At 48.1% G+C, this 21,093-nt stretch overlaps 1 protein-coding gene across 1 annotated transcript in view; it reads right to left on the bottom strand.

Annotated features, from left to right (window-relative positions):
- Positions 1-21,093, bottom strand: part of PGM5 (phosphoglucomutase 5) — a gene marked incomplete at its 5' end in the record, with an annotated part of 109,422 nt that overhangs the window by 79,070 nt on the left and 9,259 nt on the right. Inside the window, 3 exons of the mRNA XM_082241588.1 lie at positions 6,510-6,635; positions 7,672-7,818; positions 9,472-9,634. Coding sequence (XP_082097714.1) covers positions 6,510-6,635; positions 7,672-7,818; positions 9,472-9,634 — 436 coding nt within the window. The remainder of the gene's footprint in view (positions 1-6,509; positions 6,636-7,671; positions 7,819-9,471; positions 9,635-21,093) is intronic.

Genomic DNA, 21,093 nt, shown 5'->3' on the forward strand with positions numbered 1-21,093 from the left:
GGAAGGTAGCCAGGCATCGGGTTCCGGAGGCTGTCAGCAGGAGGGAGGGCACGAGTCAGGGGTGGTCACGCCCTCCTCAGAGAGCGAGGCAACGGTTAAGAGGAAAGTAGAGAGTTGGGCGCGCGCGCCAAGTTCAAATGCAGCGGAAGCCGGAGCAGTAAGCAGCCCGGAGAGTGAGCCAGGTCCCAAAGCCCGCCGCAAGGAGGCAGAAGGATCAGGGGGGTCAGCGTCAGAGGAGAGTAGAAGGGAGGAGGCCCAGGGGGGCAGAAGGACCCAGAGACGTAGGGAGAGGCGAAGGAGGTGGAGCAAGGCTAGGGTATTAAGCTGGTGTGCAAGAGGCGGGGACTCAGACGGGTCTTCGCCGACCTAGGGCAGAAGGTGTAGAGCTGCACGCTGCAGTTCGGAAATGAAACCTGTAACTTAATAAAGACTCTTATAAAGTGAACGCTGGCGGACTTGGTCCTATGTGAGCTGGGACTGGGTGGCAGCTCTGACAGTAAGACCCGTCTCCTAAAAGCTTCGGACACCTGATATCTCGCAGCGGAGAGAGAGGCAGCTGGAGGAGGGGATCGGTGTTTGGGAGCAAGCTCACGACGGTTAGCAGAGATGACGGAAGCAGAGAAAGTTGCAGCGCTGCAACAGGCAGTTACCCAATTGAACGCGGAGGTACTGGCATCCAAGGAGAGGGAGGAGGATGCGGCAGCCGCCTACAGAGATCTCCACGCCAGGTTTGAAGCATGGGTTAAACACGGGCAGCCAGGACCCAGACCGGAGGGGGTTGGGTTGGCACGGAGAGCAGGAGGGCTTGTGGCTCACTTCGATGGGAATTTACAACAGTACCCCAATTTTCGAGCAGACGTAATGTGCGCACTGCAACTGCTGGCAAAAGACTTTAGAGATGAGGAAGAGAAAGTGGGGTTCATACTATCCCATTTGCATGGGGATGCTAAAGCGTGGCTACGCAATTTGTGGAGGGATAAAGATCCGGCGCTTCAGAATGCAGATGCCTTTATCAAAGCGATGGATGCGTGTTTTTTGTCTACTATTGATGTGGATCTTGCCCGACGGGAGATTCATGGACTGAAACAAGGGAGGGCAAGCGTCCGGCAGTACCACGCCCGCTTTTTTGCGCTGGTCAGTGCCTTAGAGTGGGACCGGGATTCGCCCCCTGTCAGAGACCTGTTCTGGGAGGGTCTAAGCTCAGCGGTCAAGGATGAAATTGCAAGGGGGGAGAGGCCCCGAAGCACGCAGGAGGTGGTCCAAAGGGCGCTGACTGTGGGGGTGAGGCTGGAAGAACGTCCCTGGTGCAGAGATGAAGGACGTGGAGGGCGCGAAGCAGCGAGAAGTTTCTCTTTCGTTCCAAGAGAAGCAGCGCGTGCGCAATCCACACCTCCGCCAGGAGGGGGAGGGGAACCGATGGAGGTTGGAGGTGCAAGGGCTCAGTCAGCAGCCAGAGCCCTAGCACCAACAGCAGTGAAAGCGAAGCCTCCTAGAGGGAACAGGAAGTGTTACATCTGCGAGGATCCAGGCCATTTGGCGAAAGAGTGTCCCCGGAGGCTCCACAAGCACACTGCAGCCTCAGCAATGGTGACTGCAGCAACGCAGCAAGGAGAACCACAGCAGGGAAACGACGATGTCTGGCTGGAGACAGAGGCACTGGGGCCCAGCCAGACGCATCAGTGAAGCAGTCCCCAGCGATCTTGCAACCCACGGACCCCCTCCCACCCAAACCAGTAGTGCAGCTCACAGCATCTCTCCAGCTACCCGATGGCGTCACTATCGAAGTACCGCTTTCTGTGGATTCTGGAAGCAACGCAGACTTTATAGCGCAGGATTTTGTGGAGCAGCACGCTATACAGCTACTGCCTGCCACTCTGCCCCTGCAAGTCGTCACAGTGGATGGCAGAGAGTTGCTAGGGGGGCAGGTGGTGAAGCAAACGCCACCGATGGTGATGCGCCTTGGCAACCACAGGGAAGTCATCAGTTTTAATGTCACCCAACTGTCGGACACGCCCATTGTGTTGGGCATGAGTTGGCTGGACAGGCACAGTCCGACACTGGCTTGGTACCAGAGACAGCTGATCTTCGGCTCCTCTTATTGCGCAGAACACTGCATCCTGCCCAGACAGGAGGGAGAGGAGGAGGAATCACAACTGCAGTTGGGAACGTTGCAAGCAGTCCCCCACAAATACGCAGACTTTCTGGAGGTCTTCTGCGAGAAAGAGGCTGACAAGCTACCACCGCACAGGCAATATGACTGCAAGATTGACCTCCTACCAGGGGCGACGCTGCCGAAAGGGAAGCTGTATTCCATGTCTGAGGACGAATTACAGGAACTCAAACAGTTCATAGATCACAATTTGCAGCGCGGTTTCATCCGGGAGTCCAGGGCAGTAGGGGGCAGTCCTGTTTTCTTCGTGAAGAAGAAGGACACGCCCCAGAAAAGACTGGTGGTGGATTTTCGCCTCTTAAACAAGATGACCAAGCCTTCTGATTTCCCCATGCCCAGGATTGACGACCTGCTAGCGACGGTGCGCAAGGGACGCGTGTTCACCAAGTTGGACCTGCGAGGTGCGTACAATCTCATCCGCATGAGGGAGGGCGATGAGTGGAAGACAGCCATGTTCACGCCTCTGGGCACCTACGAATACAGAGTGATGCCGTTTGGATTGCAAAACGGTTCTCACTGTTTCCAAGCTTTCATGCATCATGTGTTGGCGGGACTCCTTTACAAGAAGTGCGTCTGCTTTCTGGATGACATCCTGATATTCTCCGACTCGCAGCAAGCCCATGACCAAGATGTTCGGGAGGTGCTGAAGAGGCTGCAGCAGCATAGACTGTACGCCAAACTGGAGAAGTGCCAGTTCGACACGACGGAGGTGGATTTCTTGGGTTACAAGTTGTCGGACAAGGGGCTAGCCATGGACAGCGCCAAGGTTCGTGCGGTGTTGGATTGGAAGAGCCCGCGCAATCGGAAGGAGGTCCAGCGGTTTGTCGGCTTCGCCAACTTCTATCGCAAGTTTATCAAGGGGTTCGCGATGCAGACGGCGGCCATTACGGACACGCTAAGCTCCAAGAAAAAGAAATTCATCTGGACGGAGCAGGCGGAGCAGTCCTTTCAGGCACTCAAGCGTCTCTTCGCGTCGGAAGAGCAACTGCTGCATATCGACCCCAGCAAACCGATGCGGGTAGAGACAGACGCGTCCGATAGAGCAGTGGGAGCTGTCCTGCTGCAAAGGGACCCACAGGGGGTCTGGAGGCCGGGAGCGTTCTACTCCAGAAAGCTCAGCAAGTCGGAGCAGAACTACACCATCTGGGACAGGGAGTTGCTGGCCATTCATGCAGCTTTCAAGGCGTGGAGGCACTTCCTGATCGGCGCCAAGCACACGGTGCAGGTCTGCACGGATCACAAGAATCTGGAGCACTGGCGCACGGCTCAGTTCCTGAACCAGAGGCAGATACGTTGGGCGGAGTTCTTTGCTGACTTCAATTTCCGAATAGAGTACGTCCCAGGCGACACCAACGTCATGGCGGATGCACTGTCCCGCAAACCGCAATACCTCGAAGAGGCGACGCCAGCGGCAGCCATGCACATCTTCGCGCCAACAGCGTGGGCGTGCGCTTCAGCCACAGTAGACCTGGATGCGGTGCGGCGGGCGTTGCAGGACGACTCCTTCGCGCGGGCGAAGATGGCAGAGGTGCACAAGGGCACGGCGAAGGGCGACGAGTTCCAGATACGAGACGGCTTGCTCTTACGTAAAGGGGCCATCTACGTGCCGGGAGACGAACTTCGCGCCAGGGTACTGCAGCAGCTGCACGACGCACCCACGGCCGGGCACTTTGGCACGGAAAAAACGGTGGAATTAGTCGCAAGGGACTTTTGGTGGCCCAGACTGAGAGGGGAAGTCGCGGACTACGTTGCGAGGTGCGACACCTGCCAGAGGGCCAAACCGGTGCACAAACCACCGGCGGGACTGCTGGAACCGCTGCAAACGCCGTTTGAACCGTGGGAGAGAGTGGCCCTGGACTTTGTTACGGATCTACCCAGCTCGAGAGGCAAGACAGCTGTACTAGTGGTGGTGGACTTGTTCACCAAGATGGCACATTTCATTCCGTGTGCGAAGGTGGCCACGGCGGAACAAACCGCCAAACTGTTCATAGATCACGTGTTCAAAGTGCATGGTCTGCCGCGGTCTATCCTGTCCGACCGCGGGCGCCAGTTCGTCTCGAATTTCTGGCAGAAGCTGATGAGTTTTCTAAATGTCAAGGTCGATCTGGCATCAGCAAGACACCCGCAGACCAACGGGCAAGCAGAGAGGGTCAATGCCATCATGCAGCAGTACCTGAGATGCTATGCCAATCAACAACCTGCGACCTGGGTGGATTACCTGCCGCTCGCCGAGTTCGCTTACAACAACACGAAGCACGTGTCCACAGGGGTGACGCCGTTCTTCGCCAACAATGGGAGGAATCCCAGAACCTTCCCGGGACGGGAGAGAGTGGGGGACGGAGAACCACAGACGGCGGACGCGTTCGCGTCAGAGTTGCAGGCGGTACACGATCAACTCAGACGGCAGCTGGAGCTAGCTAAGCACGCCTACAAGGTGCAAGCTGACAAGCACAGGCGGGTTGGCGAAGAGATCCAAGTGGGAGACTGGGTCTGGTTGGCAGCCCACGCAGTGCCGACCAGGTCACTAGCCAAGAAGAAGTTGGGGCACAAGCAAATTGGTCCGTACCAAGTCGAAGCACAGATCAACCCGGTAGCCTTCCGACTGGTGCTGCCGGAGGGTTCCAGAATGCATCCGGTGTTCCACAGGTCGGTGCTCACTCCCTACAAGGCACCTCACAGATTCCAGGAGCCAGGGACGGCACCGAGTCCGTTCCGGGAGCGGACGGAGACGCGAGGGGTGACGCAGCAAGACCCCATCAACGAGGTCACGGAGATTTTGGACTCCAGATGGGGGGAAGAGGGAGTCGAATACCTCCTAGCCAGAGAGGGCACCCGGGCCAGCGCCAATAGCTGGGTGCCAGACTACGCTTTGGAGGAACCCCTGCTCAAGGACGAGTTTCATGCCCTTTTCCCACACAGACCCATGCCAGCGAGCTTCTTCGACGACTGGCTGTTCACGCCCACACTTTCTTCCAGCACGTTCCATGGATTCGACTCGGACGGGGAACCCGCACTGAGCACCCGTTCCCCAGAAGGATCGCCGGCGGGTGCGGCGTCAGACACCTCGTATTGGTGGGACGATCGACAGGAGGAGCAATGGCGCAGGAAGTGGCTGGAGATGCCAGGTCGAGCGACCGACGCAGAGACTGACATGGACGTGTTCGGGGAGGACCTTGGGTTCGAGCACGGCGGTACAGAGATGGAAGCGGAACAGGTCAACGTCGGCGACCGCGAGGAGGAAGACTCGGAGGTCTTCAGTTGGCGGCCAACCACGGGGAGCGAACTGTATGCGGCATTCCCTCCCGTGATGATGGAGCACCCAGCACCCACACCTGAAAGCGGGGAGGGGGGAAGGGGGGGCTTCGAGGGGGGGATGGATGTCAGGGGTTCAGGAGCAGAGACGCAGAGAAGGGAGGAAGCAGAGAGCGAGGGGGAGGAATCCGAAGGGAAAATGAGTGATGATGACGACCCGAGATCTCCAAGCCTAAGCAGTGAGTCAGAGGACTCCCAAAAGGGAGCCCCAGTGAGCAGAGCAAGGGGGGGATCCGGGGGGACACCCCAGGAGGAAGGGAACAGAGGAGATTCAGAGAGTAGCAGCTGGAAGTCGGGACCCACGCTCATAACTGAGGGCGGCAGCAGCTGGAAGTCGGGACCCACGCTCAAGACTGAGAGCAGCAGGGAGGAAGGTAGCCAGGCATCGGGTTCCGGAGGCTGTCAGCAGGAGGGAGGGCACGAGTCAGGGGTGGTCACGCCCTCCTCAGAGAGCGAGGCAACGGTTAAGAGGAAAGTAGAGAGTTGGGCGCGCGCGCCAAGTTCAAATGCAGCGGAAGCCGGAGCAGTAAGCAGCCCGGAGAGTGAGCCAGGTCCCAAAGCCCGCCGCAAGGAGGCAGAAGGATCAGGGGGGTCAGCGTCAGAGGAGAGTAGAAGGGAGGAGGCCCAGGGGGGCAGAAGGACCCAGAGACGTAGGGAGAGGCGAAGGAGGTGGAGCAAGGCTAGGGTATTAAGCTGGTGTGCAAGAGGCGGGGACTCAGACGGGTCTTCGCCGACCTAGGGCAGAAGGTGTAGAGCTGCACGCTGCAGTTCGGAAATGAAACCTGTAACTTAATAAAGACTCTTATAAAGTGAACGCTGGCGGACTTGGTCCTATGTGAGCTGGGACTGGGTGGCAGCTCTGACACCACCCAATGTGTTTAATGTGTTTATTCTAGTGAGCATTGTTTAGGATTGCTGTATAAATTATTACTGCATAGCAACTACCTAGCTATCATGCTCATGCTTGAAACAACATTTTATTTTCATTATATTAGCATTTTACATGTATAAAAATGGGCCTCCTTACCTCCATTCATGGCATCAATTCTGATCTTAAGTTGATTTGGCCCTGTTAGCAACCCTCTGATGGCACTGAAGTCAAAGACAGTCCGTAGAAGATTGAGGTAGACTTCCACTGAATCTATTATTTCAACTGTGCAAATAAAGGTCCAAGAAATATCTAGTTAGTGTATGTTGTCTTTCAGCAACTGAAAATAGATGGCAGAGAAACTTTGGGGCCTAATCCATCAATGCCTCAAGCAAATACAGCAGCCAAGTGCCCACAAAAATACTCCTGTTATTGTGGGGTGATGTCAGATGCCTCCTATTGTCAATATTCTAGATATTCTAGGAGTAAGCAAAAATCCTATTTGCGAAGTGAAGGCTAAGCAAGGTGCCATAATCAAGGAGGATACCCAAGAGATAGGACCACAGGCAAGGGTAAATTGGGCAGTCGTGTTGTCTAGGATGAAATTAGAGATGAAGTGACACCCATGTTCCAGCAAAAAATCATTTATTTGTAAGTATCAAGCCAGCCAACATTTATTACTGCTGTCCTGTTGATTTCCATAGTGAAGTTAAGCACATGTTCATGTCTTTCCCATCATATTAAATTGGATTTGGTGCTTAATTCTGGCTGGATCGTATTTATATCTGTTAGAAATGTCCATGCTCCCTTTTCAAAAATGTTGCCCTCTATTTAAAATAGAACAAAATAATAACAGCAACAACAAATAAAAATAGCAGTTGTTTTAAAAGCAAACAAACAATTGATTTAGAAACCTAAAGTAATAAAAACAAAAACCTACCATAATCAAAACTGAGTAGAATGTAATGAAGGAATCAGAATGTAAAGCTAAAGTTTAAAGCTCAGCAAGTAGAAGCTAAAAATGAATATGCCCGGTGAAATAAAGTTCTAGAAGCTAACATGAAATAAGAATACAATTAAAGTAAATTCAGTGAGTTACAGGGCTGCGCTGGATGTCAATCATAGCCTGTGAAACATTGACTCCAAAATGGCATAATAAGGTGTATCAAAGATTTCCTGAAACCCTCAAATGATCATAGGGGGAAAGCCCTCCTAAAGATTGGAATGGACAATCTAACTTCATTGTAAGAGCTGAGCAGCTGGGAGACATTATATTTACATGACAACATGGAGACCAAAGCTATGACAAAGAATACAATACCACGGAAAGGCTTGAATTTGTTCTCCAAATCAAATTCTTGTCTTCCTAGCCGAGATAAGTCAATTCTCAGGTCCGAACAAATGGCATATTCCTCCAGGGTTTTGCTGATCTGGTAGATTTTGTCAGAAACAACATCAGGAGCTGGTCCTGCAATTACAAATGCATACATTTATAAAGTCAGTACAGTCTAGGTAGTTTGAACACACTCAGAAAAACTGCTGGAGTAAAATATGCTCAGGATCAGAGTATTGATTTGGTATAGTGTTAAACTGAGAAACAATGCAAGCTTAAAATAGTGTCACACATATCAGCAGTACATGAAAGTTACATTGTAGATGTTTGTAGCCTACAGAATGCTTCCTTTTATCATTGTCTTGAATTCTAATGGGTCAACAGCCTAAGTCTCTGGCCTTTGATCTCCTAAGAAATGTAATTAAGCCCTTTGAATTTGGTGAATAATAGTTAATTTTCCTAGTCTACTACATGGAACTAAAAAGAAGAAAATACAAGTGCATTCAAAGAAGCTTTGACCCCAAAACTAATACCCCAATTCAGTGAGATAAAGCTACATGCACACAAAGCCTCTCATACACTAAACTGACACACATGCATATATCTGCTGGCATAGCAAAATCAATTTGAGCCCGACGGAACGAAATGGATGTTTCTATTGATGCAAATGAGAATATGCACTCATATTCAGGACTACATGAAACTGAACTGCCAGAAAAAGAAGGGTATATGTTTGATAAATAAATGTAATACAATTTTCTATGGGCTTGCACAACACCCTACATGACCAAGTAGGGTGACCATCCAAAGGACTTCCGTGTATATAAAAATGAGACTTCATACTAGTAGGTTTCAAACGACACCAGATTGTGCAAAAGACAATAATAATGGCATGTATAAAATATCTAAAAATAATCATAGACTCATAGAGTTGGAATAGACCACAAGGGCCATTGAGTCCAACCCCCTGCCAAGCAGGAAACACCACCAGAGCACTCCTGACATATGGTTGTCAAGCCTCTGCTTAAAGACCTCCAAAGTAGGAGACTCCACCACACTCCTTGGCAGCAAATTCCACTGTCGAACAGCTCTTACTGTCAGGAAGTTCTTCCTAATGTTTAGGTGGAATCTTCTTTCTTGTAGTTTGGATCCATTGCTCCGTGTCCGCTTCTCTGGAGCAGCAGAAAACAACCTTTCTCCCTCCTCTATATGACATCCTTTTATATATTTGAACATGGCTATCATATCACCCCTTAACCTCCTCTTCTCCAGGCTAAACATGCCCAGCTCCCTTAGCCGTTCCTCATAAGGCATCGTTTCCAGACCTCTGACCATTTTGGTTGCCCTCCTCTGGACACGTTCCAGTTTGTCAGTGTCCTTCTTGAACTGTGGTGCCCAGAACTGGACACAGTACTCCAGGTGAGGTCTGACCAGAACAGAATACAGTGGCACTATTACTTCCCTTGATCTAGATGCTGTACTCCTATTGATGCAGCCCAGAATTGCATTGGCTTTTTTAGCTGCCGCGTCACACTGTTGGCTCATGTCAAGTTTGTGGTCAACCAAGACTCCTAGATCCTTTTCAAGAAGTTGGCAAAGCCTCCAGGACATTTGATCACTGAGCACCTGTTGGTTTCTCTAGGATACAACCCACTAAAATCACTGAATCTATTAAAATCTTAGAAAAATATAGAAACAGTATTTTTGAATTTTTAGACAAGTATAAAAGTCTATTTTCAATCTGCTTTCTTTAAAAAAATTGATAACATAAATCTTAAAATTACATACCTCCATTGGCAACATTAAACTTAACTCCAAATTCTCCTCCAGGTCCTCCAGGGCAGTGACTAGCAGTCAGAATAATCCCACCGGCTGCTTTGATCTTTCTGATAACGCAAGAAACAGCAGGGGTGGATAAGATGCCATTCTGACCAATAACCAATCTTCCAATCTAGACAAGCCAGATAAAAAGAACAAGATCACATTTTGTTGGCATGGGGTTGAGTTACTGAGTGATGCTCAATGATACCAAACAAACATAATGAAGAAACAGTGCCATCTATAAATTCAGTATACAAATTATTTTATTTAAATTATTTATTAATTAAAAGATTTCTGTATTACCCTTCACCAAAAATGGTCACAGGGCAGCTAACAAAAATAAAGTACTACGAGCAACAAGTGGCAGGAAAAGGGGCGCAATGGGCTTCTATGCGCTTTGTCATTGACCTCTGTCATAAGACTTAATGAACAGCAATATTAAAATGATTCTCATGTTACTTAATTAACATAATCATAAAAATGATTCCTGCAACAAAAAATGTATTTTTTAAAACCCTGGAATCTAAAAGAATATAACGGGGTGAGACATAACTTCAGTGAGGAGATAATTCTGCAGATTATAACTTTTGTAGATATATTATATTATTATATAGTAGATATAATTGTATGAACATTTTTACAAAATTGAAATCAGAAAATGTGCAGATTGAGAATCATGTCCTAAATTATAAGATTAAAAGATATGGTAACTAGAAAAGAGTGATTGCAACCTAGCATTGTCTAGAATGATATGATGCAAGAGCCAGGGTGGCATAAGCAGATCTGGGAAGTCTCAGAGATAATTGTTGCCTCTTCATTGCTTTTAGAATAAGATGTTTTTATTCAACTTATTCAAACATTTATTTGAGTGTAATCATTTCAGTAAACTATAGCTTGGCCATTTTTTAATAAGATGCTTCTAACCTAAAAGCAATTCTTTACCTTAGCATTAGCAATTATTGATGCTTTATTTACTTCAAAAGAACAGATGCCTAACCACAAAGTGAACTTTACAAGAACTTTGCAAGTACACATGATTTTGCTACACGGTTGGAACATGAACACGTATCTATGCACAAATCTATGCCTGTTGGTTAAACAAACATACAGTGCTATTGCCTGTTGGTTAAACACTTGTCTTCATCAAGTATGGAAGTGGCTTGAACTTAACATACAGTGGATAGGAGCATAGAAATTAGGGTAGCTTGTGGTCTGCAATAAAAATGTTCTGCTGATATGTTAATAAAGTTATCTGGGGGGGGGGGCTTGTGACCATATTTGTACAATGATTAGTAAGGGAAATGGGATGTTATTATGCTAATTAAACAAACAAGATACGCTGGGGACTTTCCACACCTTTTCTGTAAGGGAGGGGGAGAATGAACTTCGAGACTTTAAATACTTGTATAATTTCCTGATTCTGTGTGCCCCCTCTGACACTTTGTGTAACCAGGTCACCCGCTTGCAAGCATAATAAAGCTTTCCTAATTCACCAACTTGTCCAAGGTCATTTTATTAAGGATCCAGAAGACTCAAAGTCTTGATGGACCATTTTTCATATCTAACAGGAAGCCAGAGTCCAAATCCCTACTCAGCCATAACACCATAATATGGTTTAAAGCATGCCATGACAGCAGCCACAACGCGGGTAATGACTTCGACTGGGTCTCAAACCCTTTGGTGAGTTAGGGACTTCCCCTCCACGTGAAGACAGGCTTTGTCGGATTGAGGAACAAGACAAATAGAGGCTCCAACCTCTGCTGACTTGCAGCTATACTTATTCATGAGAAAGACTATGCGAGTAAACCCTGAGGAGGAATACGTACCTGCTGCCTTGCAAGACATATTTGGGAGCAGAAAAGGCTCAGGAGTCAACCCTACACAAATCCGAGTCCCCAAGACACCTCCTTCCAACAACTCCTGCAGCTAAGCTTGCCTTTGAACCCTATCAGTGAGGCTGAGAGAGGGGTCTTGTTGTCTGGCCAGTCCAGGACCTCCATAACACTGCCCAGGCTTGCACTCCAGGGAGGTCACTTCAGTGCTGCTAATACAGCAAAAAGAAGGCAGGGGACAGCAGTCACAAGTTACTAGCCTCTGCAGCCACAGCAGGCACTGTGATTCTCCTGTGCTTTGACTTCATTCCATTGTCTTTTGAGACAAACAGATGCCAGCAACTCTGATTCAGTAAGGAAGATGTGCAAAAAGAGTTGATATGTGTCAGGGGCTCAGGGACAGAGGCACAGGGGAGAGAGGAGATGGAGAGCGAAGGGGAAGGATCTGAGGGCAGCATAGGAGAGTATGACAGTGACCCGAGAGATTCCATGAGCTTCTCCAGCGAATCAGAAGATTCCCAGAAGGAGGCGCCGATGGTCAGGGCAAGGGGGGCCAGCGGGGACTCCCAAAGCAGCAGCTGGAGATCAGGGCCAGCTTCCCCACCAGAGCGTAGTGGGGGGGGGAAGAGTCCCAACTGTCAGGACCAGCGGCTCCTCCAGCAGGGAGAGAAGATGAGTCGAGACCGACCACGCCTCTATCGGAGAGTGGGGGAACGGAGGGGAGGTCAAGTCCAGCTAGCCTCCCCGAAGGGGGAAGCAGTGACAGGAGCAGTGTAACGGTCAGGAGGAAGGTTACCGGCTGGGCGCGCGTGCCAAATTCAAATGTACAGGCGCGCGGGACAGCAGAAAGCCCAGATTGGGAACCAGGTCCTAAAGCCCGCCGGGAGCAGGGGGAAGACTCAGGGGAATCAGCGTCAGAAGAGTCTAGGAAGGGCGAGACCCCAGCTGACAGGCGGACCCAGAGGAGGAAAGAGCGGAGGAAGAGGTGGAGCAAGGCTAGGGTCTTAAACTGGGGTATGGGGGGAGGAGACTCAGACGGAGCTTCGGCGGTCTAGAGTTTCAGACATAGAGCTGCACGCTGCTGATGTGAAAGACAAACTGAACTTCAATAAAGACTTTTGTATATAACAACGAACTGGCGTTGGTCCTTTGTGAGCTGGGACCTTGGGCAGCTCTGACAATATGTATGAGGTTTGCGTCCACATTGTAGTGCTTATCTGGGCCACCCAAAGCTACTAATTTTGCAGTAAGACTAGAACTGGCCTGAAAATTTGTGTCATCGAGTGGTCTTCCAATCTCAAATAGTTTTTTTAAGAAGAAATGCTACTAAAATCAAACTATCATTACAAAAATGTACCAGTAAATTAAATTGCAACACTAATTTACATCCTTTCTTAGTACAGCCATTTATTAGTTTATGTAGCGCTCTAAAGTACAGATATTCAGCTAAGATCCTGACATTATTAAGAAAAATCTGCTGTCAGCTATCCTGGTCAATGACATAACAACACTAAAGTTAATGAGAAAGAACTTATCCCATGTGGTATGCACAAAAAACTGCACAGCCAAACTCTGTGTGGCTAGATTGGCAATCCAAGAGGCCCCATTAACTTTTCAACTACAGTGGTACCTCGGGTTAAGTACTTAATTCGTTCCGGAGGTCCGTTCTGAACCTGAAACTGTTCTTAACATGAAGCACCACTTTAGCTAATGGGGCCTCCTGCTGCTGCCGCGCTGCCAGAGCCCGATTTCTGTTCTTATGCTGAAGCAAAGTTCTTAACCTGAAGCACTATTTCTGGGTTAGCGGAGTGTGTAATCTGAAGCGTATGTAACCTGAGGTACCACTGTACATGGAGGTATATAGGTAGCAATGAATGGAAATCTGGGAGTCTCCATGAAGATGCAAGAATCTGAAACTGTATGCTTAGCTCTTCAGTTGGCATGAGAGAGAACAGACAGCAACTGCCTTTCACGGTGGCATTTCAGCTTGATTAAAGAGATGACTGATCGCTGGGACCTGCAGCTTTCACCGCGTCAGATTTCTGTGTTAAAAATAAAGGCCAGAGTACAGTGCACTTCAGAACACTTTGGCCTGGTAGGTTGCACTTGCCAAACCAGGCAGTAGCGATCCCGCAGACACCATGGGCACCCCCCAAACCAATGCGCAAACAGTTCTAAAATCAGCCGCTTAATGAGAGCCCCTTAGCAGAGAAACCGCAGTTTAAAGAGACAAACGCGGCCAGAACACTAAACTGGGGAAGGGAAAAAATTGCCGGAGATGCACACTGACCACGTGGGCAATACGCACTCAGAGAACCCCCACACAGACTCAGAACACGCCCAGCAGCAGACTTAAAGTCAAACAGTCGATCTTTCAGGCATACGCTCTCAGCACATACACAGTGGTGAACCAAGGAGAAGTGCTGGGGGAAGCAGCTTTTAAGACAGGCCTCTGCAATCGCTCAGACACCCCAATTAAGTAAAGGCACCCGCTAAACAATAAATAGAGTAAAAGTTTGCACCCAAATTCTCCCTCAAAAAGCGCAGCTATGCCGCGAACACCCGCAGACACACAGGAAGTTCCCAGATTCCTCCCCCAAGCAGCGCAGCGATGCTGAAGACACACACACACACAAACACACACTGTCCGATTTTTTGTCGGAGGAGCGTTAAGGAGTCCAAAATAGTTAGAACAGACGCTGGATGGGGAGGCAGGGAGAAACACCCAATCGAGAATTTAGATTCAAATTAAGTATAAGGAAAGTAAGGGGACACGCAGAGTGGGTAAATTAACACACACACTCCGCCCGCACACACAGCTCAAAAGGTCGGGCTGCTTCAAAACGCAGAGTGTAGCAGCGGTGCAGCTAGGAGCGGGAAGCTACGGGGAAGTTTCAAAAAAACTAAGGCAGAGATGGGGGGTGATGGTAGGATAGGCTGGTAAAGCCCAGTAACTAATGGGAGCCGCAACCCCGGGGAACGCAAAGGCTCAAATAACGAAATCAGCTCTAATAAATGAAGCCTATCCCTCACAAATAAAACGATAGTAAAGGGAAAAGCAGCAGAAAACAGAAAAGGTAAGGCAAAACCTCTCTGCTAAAGGTCCTATTCGAAGTTAGATCCATGTGGCCGTCACTGCTGGGCAGACGGACGAGACGACGATCCTGACTCGCGACGGGACGATGAAGAGTGAGGCCGAGGAGGGGCTGGTGCCACAGCATTTAGGCTGCTGTACACGCCCCCTCGGAGGCACCTGGTTGGGTGCCTGCCGATGGGCGTGGGCGCCAGCCACGTGAGTGGGAGGCAGGGGGCAACGCCCCCTGCTAGAGGCAGAGCTCGGCTCCTGCCCACAACCACTCCCCTCTCTTCCAGGAGGAGAGTCTTGGCCAAACATAGTGTGAATTGTGGCTGTTCAACCCATTCTTACAACAACAAAAAATTGGTGTTAAGCAGAAACCAACTAAGAAAGCTATAATTTCAAAGCTTTATTTACCCATTATTTTTGCTTAATATAGAAATAACTTCAGAGTCCCTTGAACTATTCATTTATCTGAGGTTATGTGTAAACTCAGTGGAAGAGGATTAAAAAAGAAAGTCTTAAATGTAAACCATTTGTTGCGGGAGATTACTGAAGGCAAAAAAGGGAGGCAGGGTCAGCAACAGGTATAAGTCCCAGCAGCTACTAAGTTCTGGTTTGATGACAGAAAAGGTGGGGCCAGCCAGGCTAGAAGCAGTTGCCCTGTTTAAGAAGTCCAAGAACAGGGTAAGGAGTTCAGAACTGCATGGAGCAACTGAGTGGTTCCAATAGGTTGGCATGCACCCCCATATGCTTTTAAAGATGGGGCAAGGCACTGAATTTGGGCAGGATGTGTCTGTTTTATTATCACATTTTTGTGTTGCATTAGATTGTTATAAGGTGTACATTCTTTGTTTCTTCAGCTTGTAAACCGCCTTGAGTATTGTAAGATAGAAAGGCGGTATACAAATTAAAAGTGATGATGATGAGGAGGAGGATGTTCCCTACAATGGGAGCATCACAAGGTCCTGGGTGAACAGGCTATGCCCTCCGATTCTGACTCTGCTTCCTCTGCTCCTAGGGGTTGCTGACACTCACTCCCCCAGATCCCAGTGCTGCACTCCTTTCCCTGGGAGGAAAGGGGGGAATGGGGGTCCTGCTATTCCAACTGCAGGAGCTGAATCCAGGCGGGGGCAGGAGAGAAGGACTGTCATCCTTCTCTGTTCCCCAGTCCCAGACTCTCCATGATATCCTTCTGTCCCCCATCCTCAGCAGTTTCAACCAGCCACTAGGGCTGGGAAATACATCAATATATCGTCCAAAACTGGTTTTGAATCCACATTATGACCTGTTTTGACCTGGCAATACATTGTCAGGTGAATCTGAATAGAATTTGAGGGAAATTTTAACAAAAGGATTGGGGACTGACAGCTTCCCAAGGGGTGGCTCAGCTGAACTGAGACTTTTCTTGGCAGGAAGTCACTGCTGCTGGAATTAAAATCTGTAGAGGGAAGGGGACTTCCCTCTTCCAAACTGCACATACCCAAGCTTGGAAAAGGGGAGGACAAGCAGCGCACCACCATCTCTTTGTTTTGCTCACTCGCCTTCTTCCCCAGCGCCACAATCCCTTCCCCTCGCACTGAGGGAGGGCACCCAATTTCCCAAGGAGGAAGGAAGCAGCAGCCTCAGCGGATGTGCATCTTCACCTCAGAGCTGCTCCCCCACCCCTGCCGCTGCCTCTCCTCCCTACCTGGACTGAAGATGGCAGCTTGACACCCCCCCTTCCACTCCCACCCTCTCAAACCACGAGGCTCCAGATCAAACCACATCATGAGAGGCTGAGAGGAGACAACCAAGTGGGAAGCAAATGCACTAGGATGCTGCTGGCCAGGGAGGCATTCCTCCTCCTGCACTCTCAGAACTGCGGTAGGAAAATCCATGAAGCCAGTCAATGCTTCTCCCGATTCCTGTTACCCTTCTGTGTATATGCGCATGCGTTTGTCTGTGTCACCTTGTGTTGAGAATCTGGATGTTGGGGTGCAGGTTCCCCCTCCAGCGCCTCACTCTTCTGCTTTCCATCTCCTCTTCTGCTTTCCATCTCCACTCCACCCTGTCCACAAATCAACACGAGGTTTGGCAGCTTCTTCCTCTCCACCAGTGTGGTGTAGAGCCAGTGTGGTGTAGTGGTTAAGAGCGGTAGTCACGTAATCTGGGAAACCGGGTTCGTGTCTCCGCTCCTCCACCTGCAGCTGCTGGGTGACCTTGGGCCAGTCACACTTCTCTGAAGTCTCTCAGCCCCACTCACCTCACAGAGTGTTTGTTGTGGGGGAGGAAGGGAAAGGAGATTGTTAGCCGCTTTGAGACTCCTGAAGAGGAGTGAAAGGCGGGATATCAAATCCAAACTCTTCTTCTTCTTCTTCTTCTTCTTCTTCTTCTTCTTCTTCTTCTTCTCCTCCTCCTCTCTCTGCCTAGGTAACAGTTGACCCCATTCACCTCTATATAGTTCACCCTTATTTCAGACATTGTGATATATCAAGATATTGTGGGATTTAAAGCTACAGTCAAGTGCAACATTCCGACAGAGGACTAACAGCCTCCATGTTCTAACTGGTTGCTGTGACAACCAGTTTGTTGGTTGCTGGTAGTTTTGAAAGATAACTGCTCAGTTGCAGTCACCTCAGGACCAAATTCCCTCTGGTATAGTTTATTAGCATGTTATGTAACCTAAGCCTGTCTTCAGGTACAGCTCTGTAAACCTACATGAATCTGAGAGTAAACTAGTTTTATATTAACATGAATCAGATTTGTGTGTGCATTCTTTAAGAGGGATTCAAAGGGATTTTTAACCAGGAAGGCATCTTTATTAGTAGAACTCAGATGAGTCAGTAACAAGCTGATCGCTGCATAAACTTATAATGGGGATTGTTTAACTCTGCTAAAGTAAACCTTCCCACCATGGGTTATGGGCCCAGAGTTGCATAATTTTTTTTTACTTACTGGTTATCCAGTGGGGATTAAGCAACCCCCTCCCTTCCCTCAGAGGTTACAGTTACCTAAGGCAGTGAAGATCTGTTTTATATTTTTGAGATGGCTAGTGTAGATGTTGATAGTGATCTAGGCCAAGGCCTGCCTGTGCTAAATGAACATAATTTTGTGAACTGTAAGCAACGCTTAATAGCACACCTAGATACAAAAGGAGTCCTGGATGCTATAAAAAGCCCCTGGCCTACAACCACAGATGAGGGTGATTTAATCAAGATATGAGCTTGGGAAGAAAAGAACAGTAAAGCCAGATTCATCATTTGAATGGGCTTCATGATGAACACCTCTCAATGATAAATTCTGAAGATAGTACATCTCAAATTTTAAGTGATATAGAGCGCATGTTTGGAGACACCATGAAGAGCTCCTACAGAATGTTAATACGTGAGTATTAGACTCAGAATGAATTCTAAAGATGAATTCACACAGCATATGAACAGTTTACTGAAATTATTCAAAAGATTCAGCTTACTCCTAAACCATTTGATGAGGAAATGAAGACATCATTTCTGTTATCATCCCTAGGATCAAGATTTGATGCATTTGTTAGTATAATGGACCACAAAGAAGGGTCCTGACCACTTATTTGAGGAAGGATGCAGAGGGAGAGCTGAGTCTTCTAGAAAGAAATGTTAGGAGTAAAGACAGCAATTATACGTCTAGGCAGTTTGCAAGGCCCAAAGACACACAGAAAATAGTAGTTTGCTTCAATTGCAAGAAGGAAGGCCACATTGCTAAGAACTGTAGAGTACCCAAAACAAAAATAAAAGCAGTAAATGGATCCTGGATCATGGTGCCAGCTCACATGAGATAAATGATGCGGTAGGATCAGAAATTGAGATTGCAGATGGAAATATTGTCCAGGCGAGAGGGGCTGGTTCTGTGAATTTGAAATTTAATATAGACAATCAAATTTTACATACTACAGTGGAAAGAGTCCTGTAAGCTCTACAGCTCAGCCGCAATCTGATTAGTGTGTCCAAAAAGGGTTTCCAGATAACGTTTGGAAATGGACAATGCAAGGTTACAAAGAATGGTAAAGTGTTTGTTCAAGCTAAACTAATAAATGGTGTATATGAGGCTGATCTTTCAGAGAGATCCACAAAGGTTCAAGCCAGAAGGGTGAGGCGAACCTGCAGTTGTAGCATAGAAGGCTCGGACACAGAGACACTAACGTCATTCTAGACTTAAAAAGGTAAAGGGACCCCTGATCATTAGGTCCAGTCGTGACCGACTCTGGGGTTGTGGCGCTCATCTCGCTTTATCAGCCGAGGGAGCCAGCGTTTGTCCACAGACAGCTTCTGGGTCATGTGGCCAGCATGACTAAGCCACTTCTGGCGAACCAGAGCAGCGCACGGAAACGCTGTTTACCTTCCCGCCAGAGCGGTACCTATTTATCTTCTTGCACTTTGATGTGCTTCGAACTGCTAGGTTGGCAGGAGCAGGGACTGAGCAACGGGAGCTCACCCTGTTGCGGGGATTCGAACCGCCGACCTTCTGATTGGCAAGCCCTAGGCTCTGTGGTTTAATCCACAGCGCCACCCGCGTCCCTTATTCTAGACTTACAGAAGGATAAACTTGCAAAAGGACTGCAGGTAACAGCTAGCAACACAATTCCAACATTGATACATAGGTTGTATTACTGAGAAAGCTGTAAAACCTTCATTTCCACGTTGCACAGAGCAGAGAAGCACTAAAGTGCTTGATATAGTCTACAGTAACTTATGTGGACAAATGAGTGTTCCCTTACTGGGGCGGGGGGGGGGGACTAGATACATACTGATTTTTCTTGATGATTTCTCCAATTATTGCGTAGTGTATTTCATCAAAGAAAAGAGTGACACACTGGAAATGTTCCAGAAATACATAGCCATGGTCAAAAACAAGTTCAAGAGAACTCCAGCTATGCTAATGACTGACAATGGAGGCGAGTACTGCTCACGTGAAATGCAGACTCTTGTGGCGAAGGAGGGAATTGAACATGTAACCACAATTGCCTACACACCACAACAGAATTCCATAGCTGAGAGAAAGTTTAGATCCATCGTGGAAATGACCAGATGCATGTTAAAGGATGCATCCCTGTCATACAAGCTGTGGGCAGATGCAGTGAATACAGCAGTGTATCTCCAGAACAGATTGCCAACAAAGAGGGCAAAGTGCACACCTTTCGAACTTTGGCATGGGAGAGTTCCCAATCTGTGGCACATACGTGTGTTTGAGAGTCTGTTACTACTACGTCCCCAAAGAACACAGACAAAAGCTTGACTCCAGAGCACAAGCAGGTATCCTTGTGGGGTACACCTCTGGAGGCAAGGGATACAGAATTATGGACTTACAAACTGGTAAGACAAATGCGCACCATGCAGTATATTTTGATGAACACAGCAAAGCTGATACTAAAACTAGTGTTCTGGATTTTTCTGAGGACTCAGAAAAGATTAAAGAACTTGTGTACTTTCCTTCTCTATCCCGACAAAGTCCTGAGCTGCCTTCCAGTGTCATAGCCCCTCCTAAAGGCAACACACTAGAAAAAACAGAGGACCAGATTCCTGGCAGAACCAGAGATGAAGAGGAAGATTCAGATGGAGATATGTCAATGTTGGAGGGGGATGAGGAAGCTGATGCGGTCGTAGTATCAGAGGTCAGACACTCATCGAGAACCAACAAAGGTGTCCCACCAATAAGATTGTCCTACTTCGCAGGGTCGCCGATTCCACAGGAACACAGATATTGCTTCTTCAATGAATGTAGTCAGAGAGAGAGAGAGAGATGGCTGACCAGTCCTGCTCTTTTGTTACCTGGGCAGGTGAGGTCACACCCACCTCTAGCCACATGCAGAGGAAGTCTGTCCCAGCCTAGGAGAAACAGGAAGTTCCGACTGGCTGGTCCAGACATCCCCTTTTATGTCCACTCTAGGGATGCTCTTGTGTTTCACATCCCACAATACTGCATTTCAAATACAGTGGTACCTTGGGTTAAGGACTTAATTCGTTCTGGGGGTCTGTTCTTAACCTGAAGCACCACTTTAGCTAATGAGGCCTCCCGCTGCCGCTGCGCTACCGGAGCACGAGTTCTGTTCTCATCCTGAAGGCAAGTTCTTAACCTGAAGCACTATTTCTGGGTTAGCGGAGTCTGCAACCTGAAGCGTATGTAACCTGAAGCGTATGTAACCCGAGGTACCACTATATTCAGCATGAAGTCAGGGACAAAATCTCTCCTCTTGGGACAGGAGCATGTACAAGTGATGACAAATATTTAGTGTTAGTTCCTAACTAACTAAATATGTTAGTTCCTGATTATTCAAATGCAAGATGCAAAGTTGCAAAAGCAGAGAAGAAATTAGAGAAAAGAGATAAGCAGGAACAAGACCATGAAATTTTTTAAGATAAAAGCCTATGATGAAAGAGGAATTCAAAAGAAGGAACTAAGGAGTAAGAAACACTCGTGATTGCAATAACCAAGGTAGGAAACAAACAGAATTTGGATTAAAAAAATAGCAGAAGGAATAGTTTTGAAAGGATCTGATTTTAGCAATGTCACAGACGAAAAAGCTATGATGTTTGGCAGCCAGTTGAATTTTATAAAGTTTAATGTTGTAATCCTCATTAATATTAACTATGGTCAGTGCTGACATATTCAGAAACTGTGACTAAGCCAGGAGGTGGAATTTATTCCCAAGAGGGGAGTGATTGATCA

Source organism: Podarcis vaucheri (assembly GCF_965113315.1).
Source record: "Podarcis vaucheri genome assembly, chromosome: 11".
Lineage (NCBI taxonomy): Eukaryota > Metazoa > Chordata > Lepidosauria > Squamata > Lacertidae > Podarcis > Podarcis vaucheri.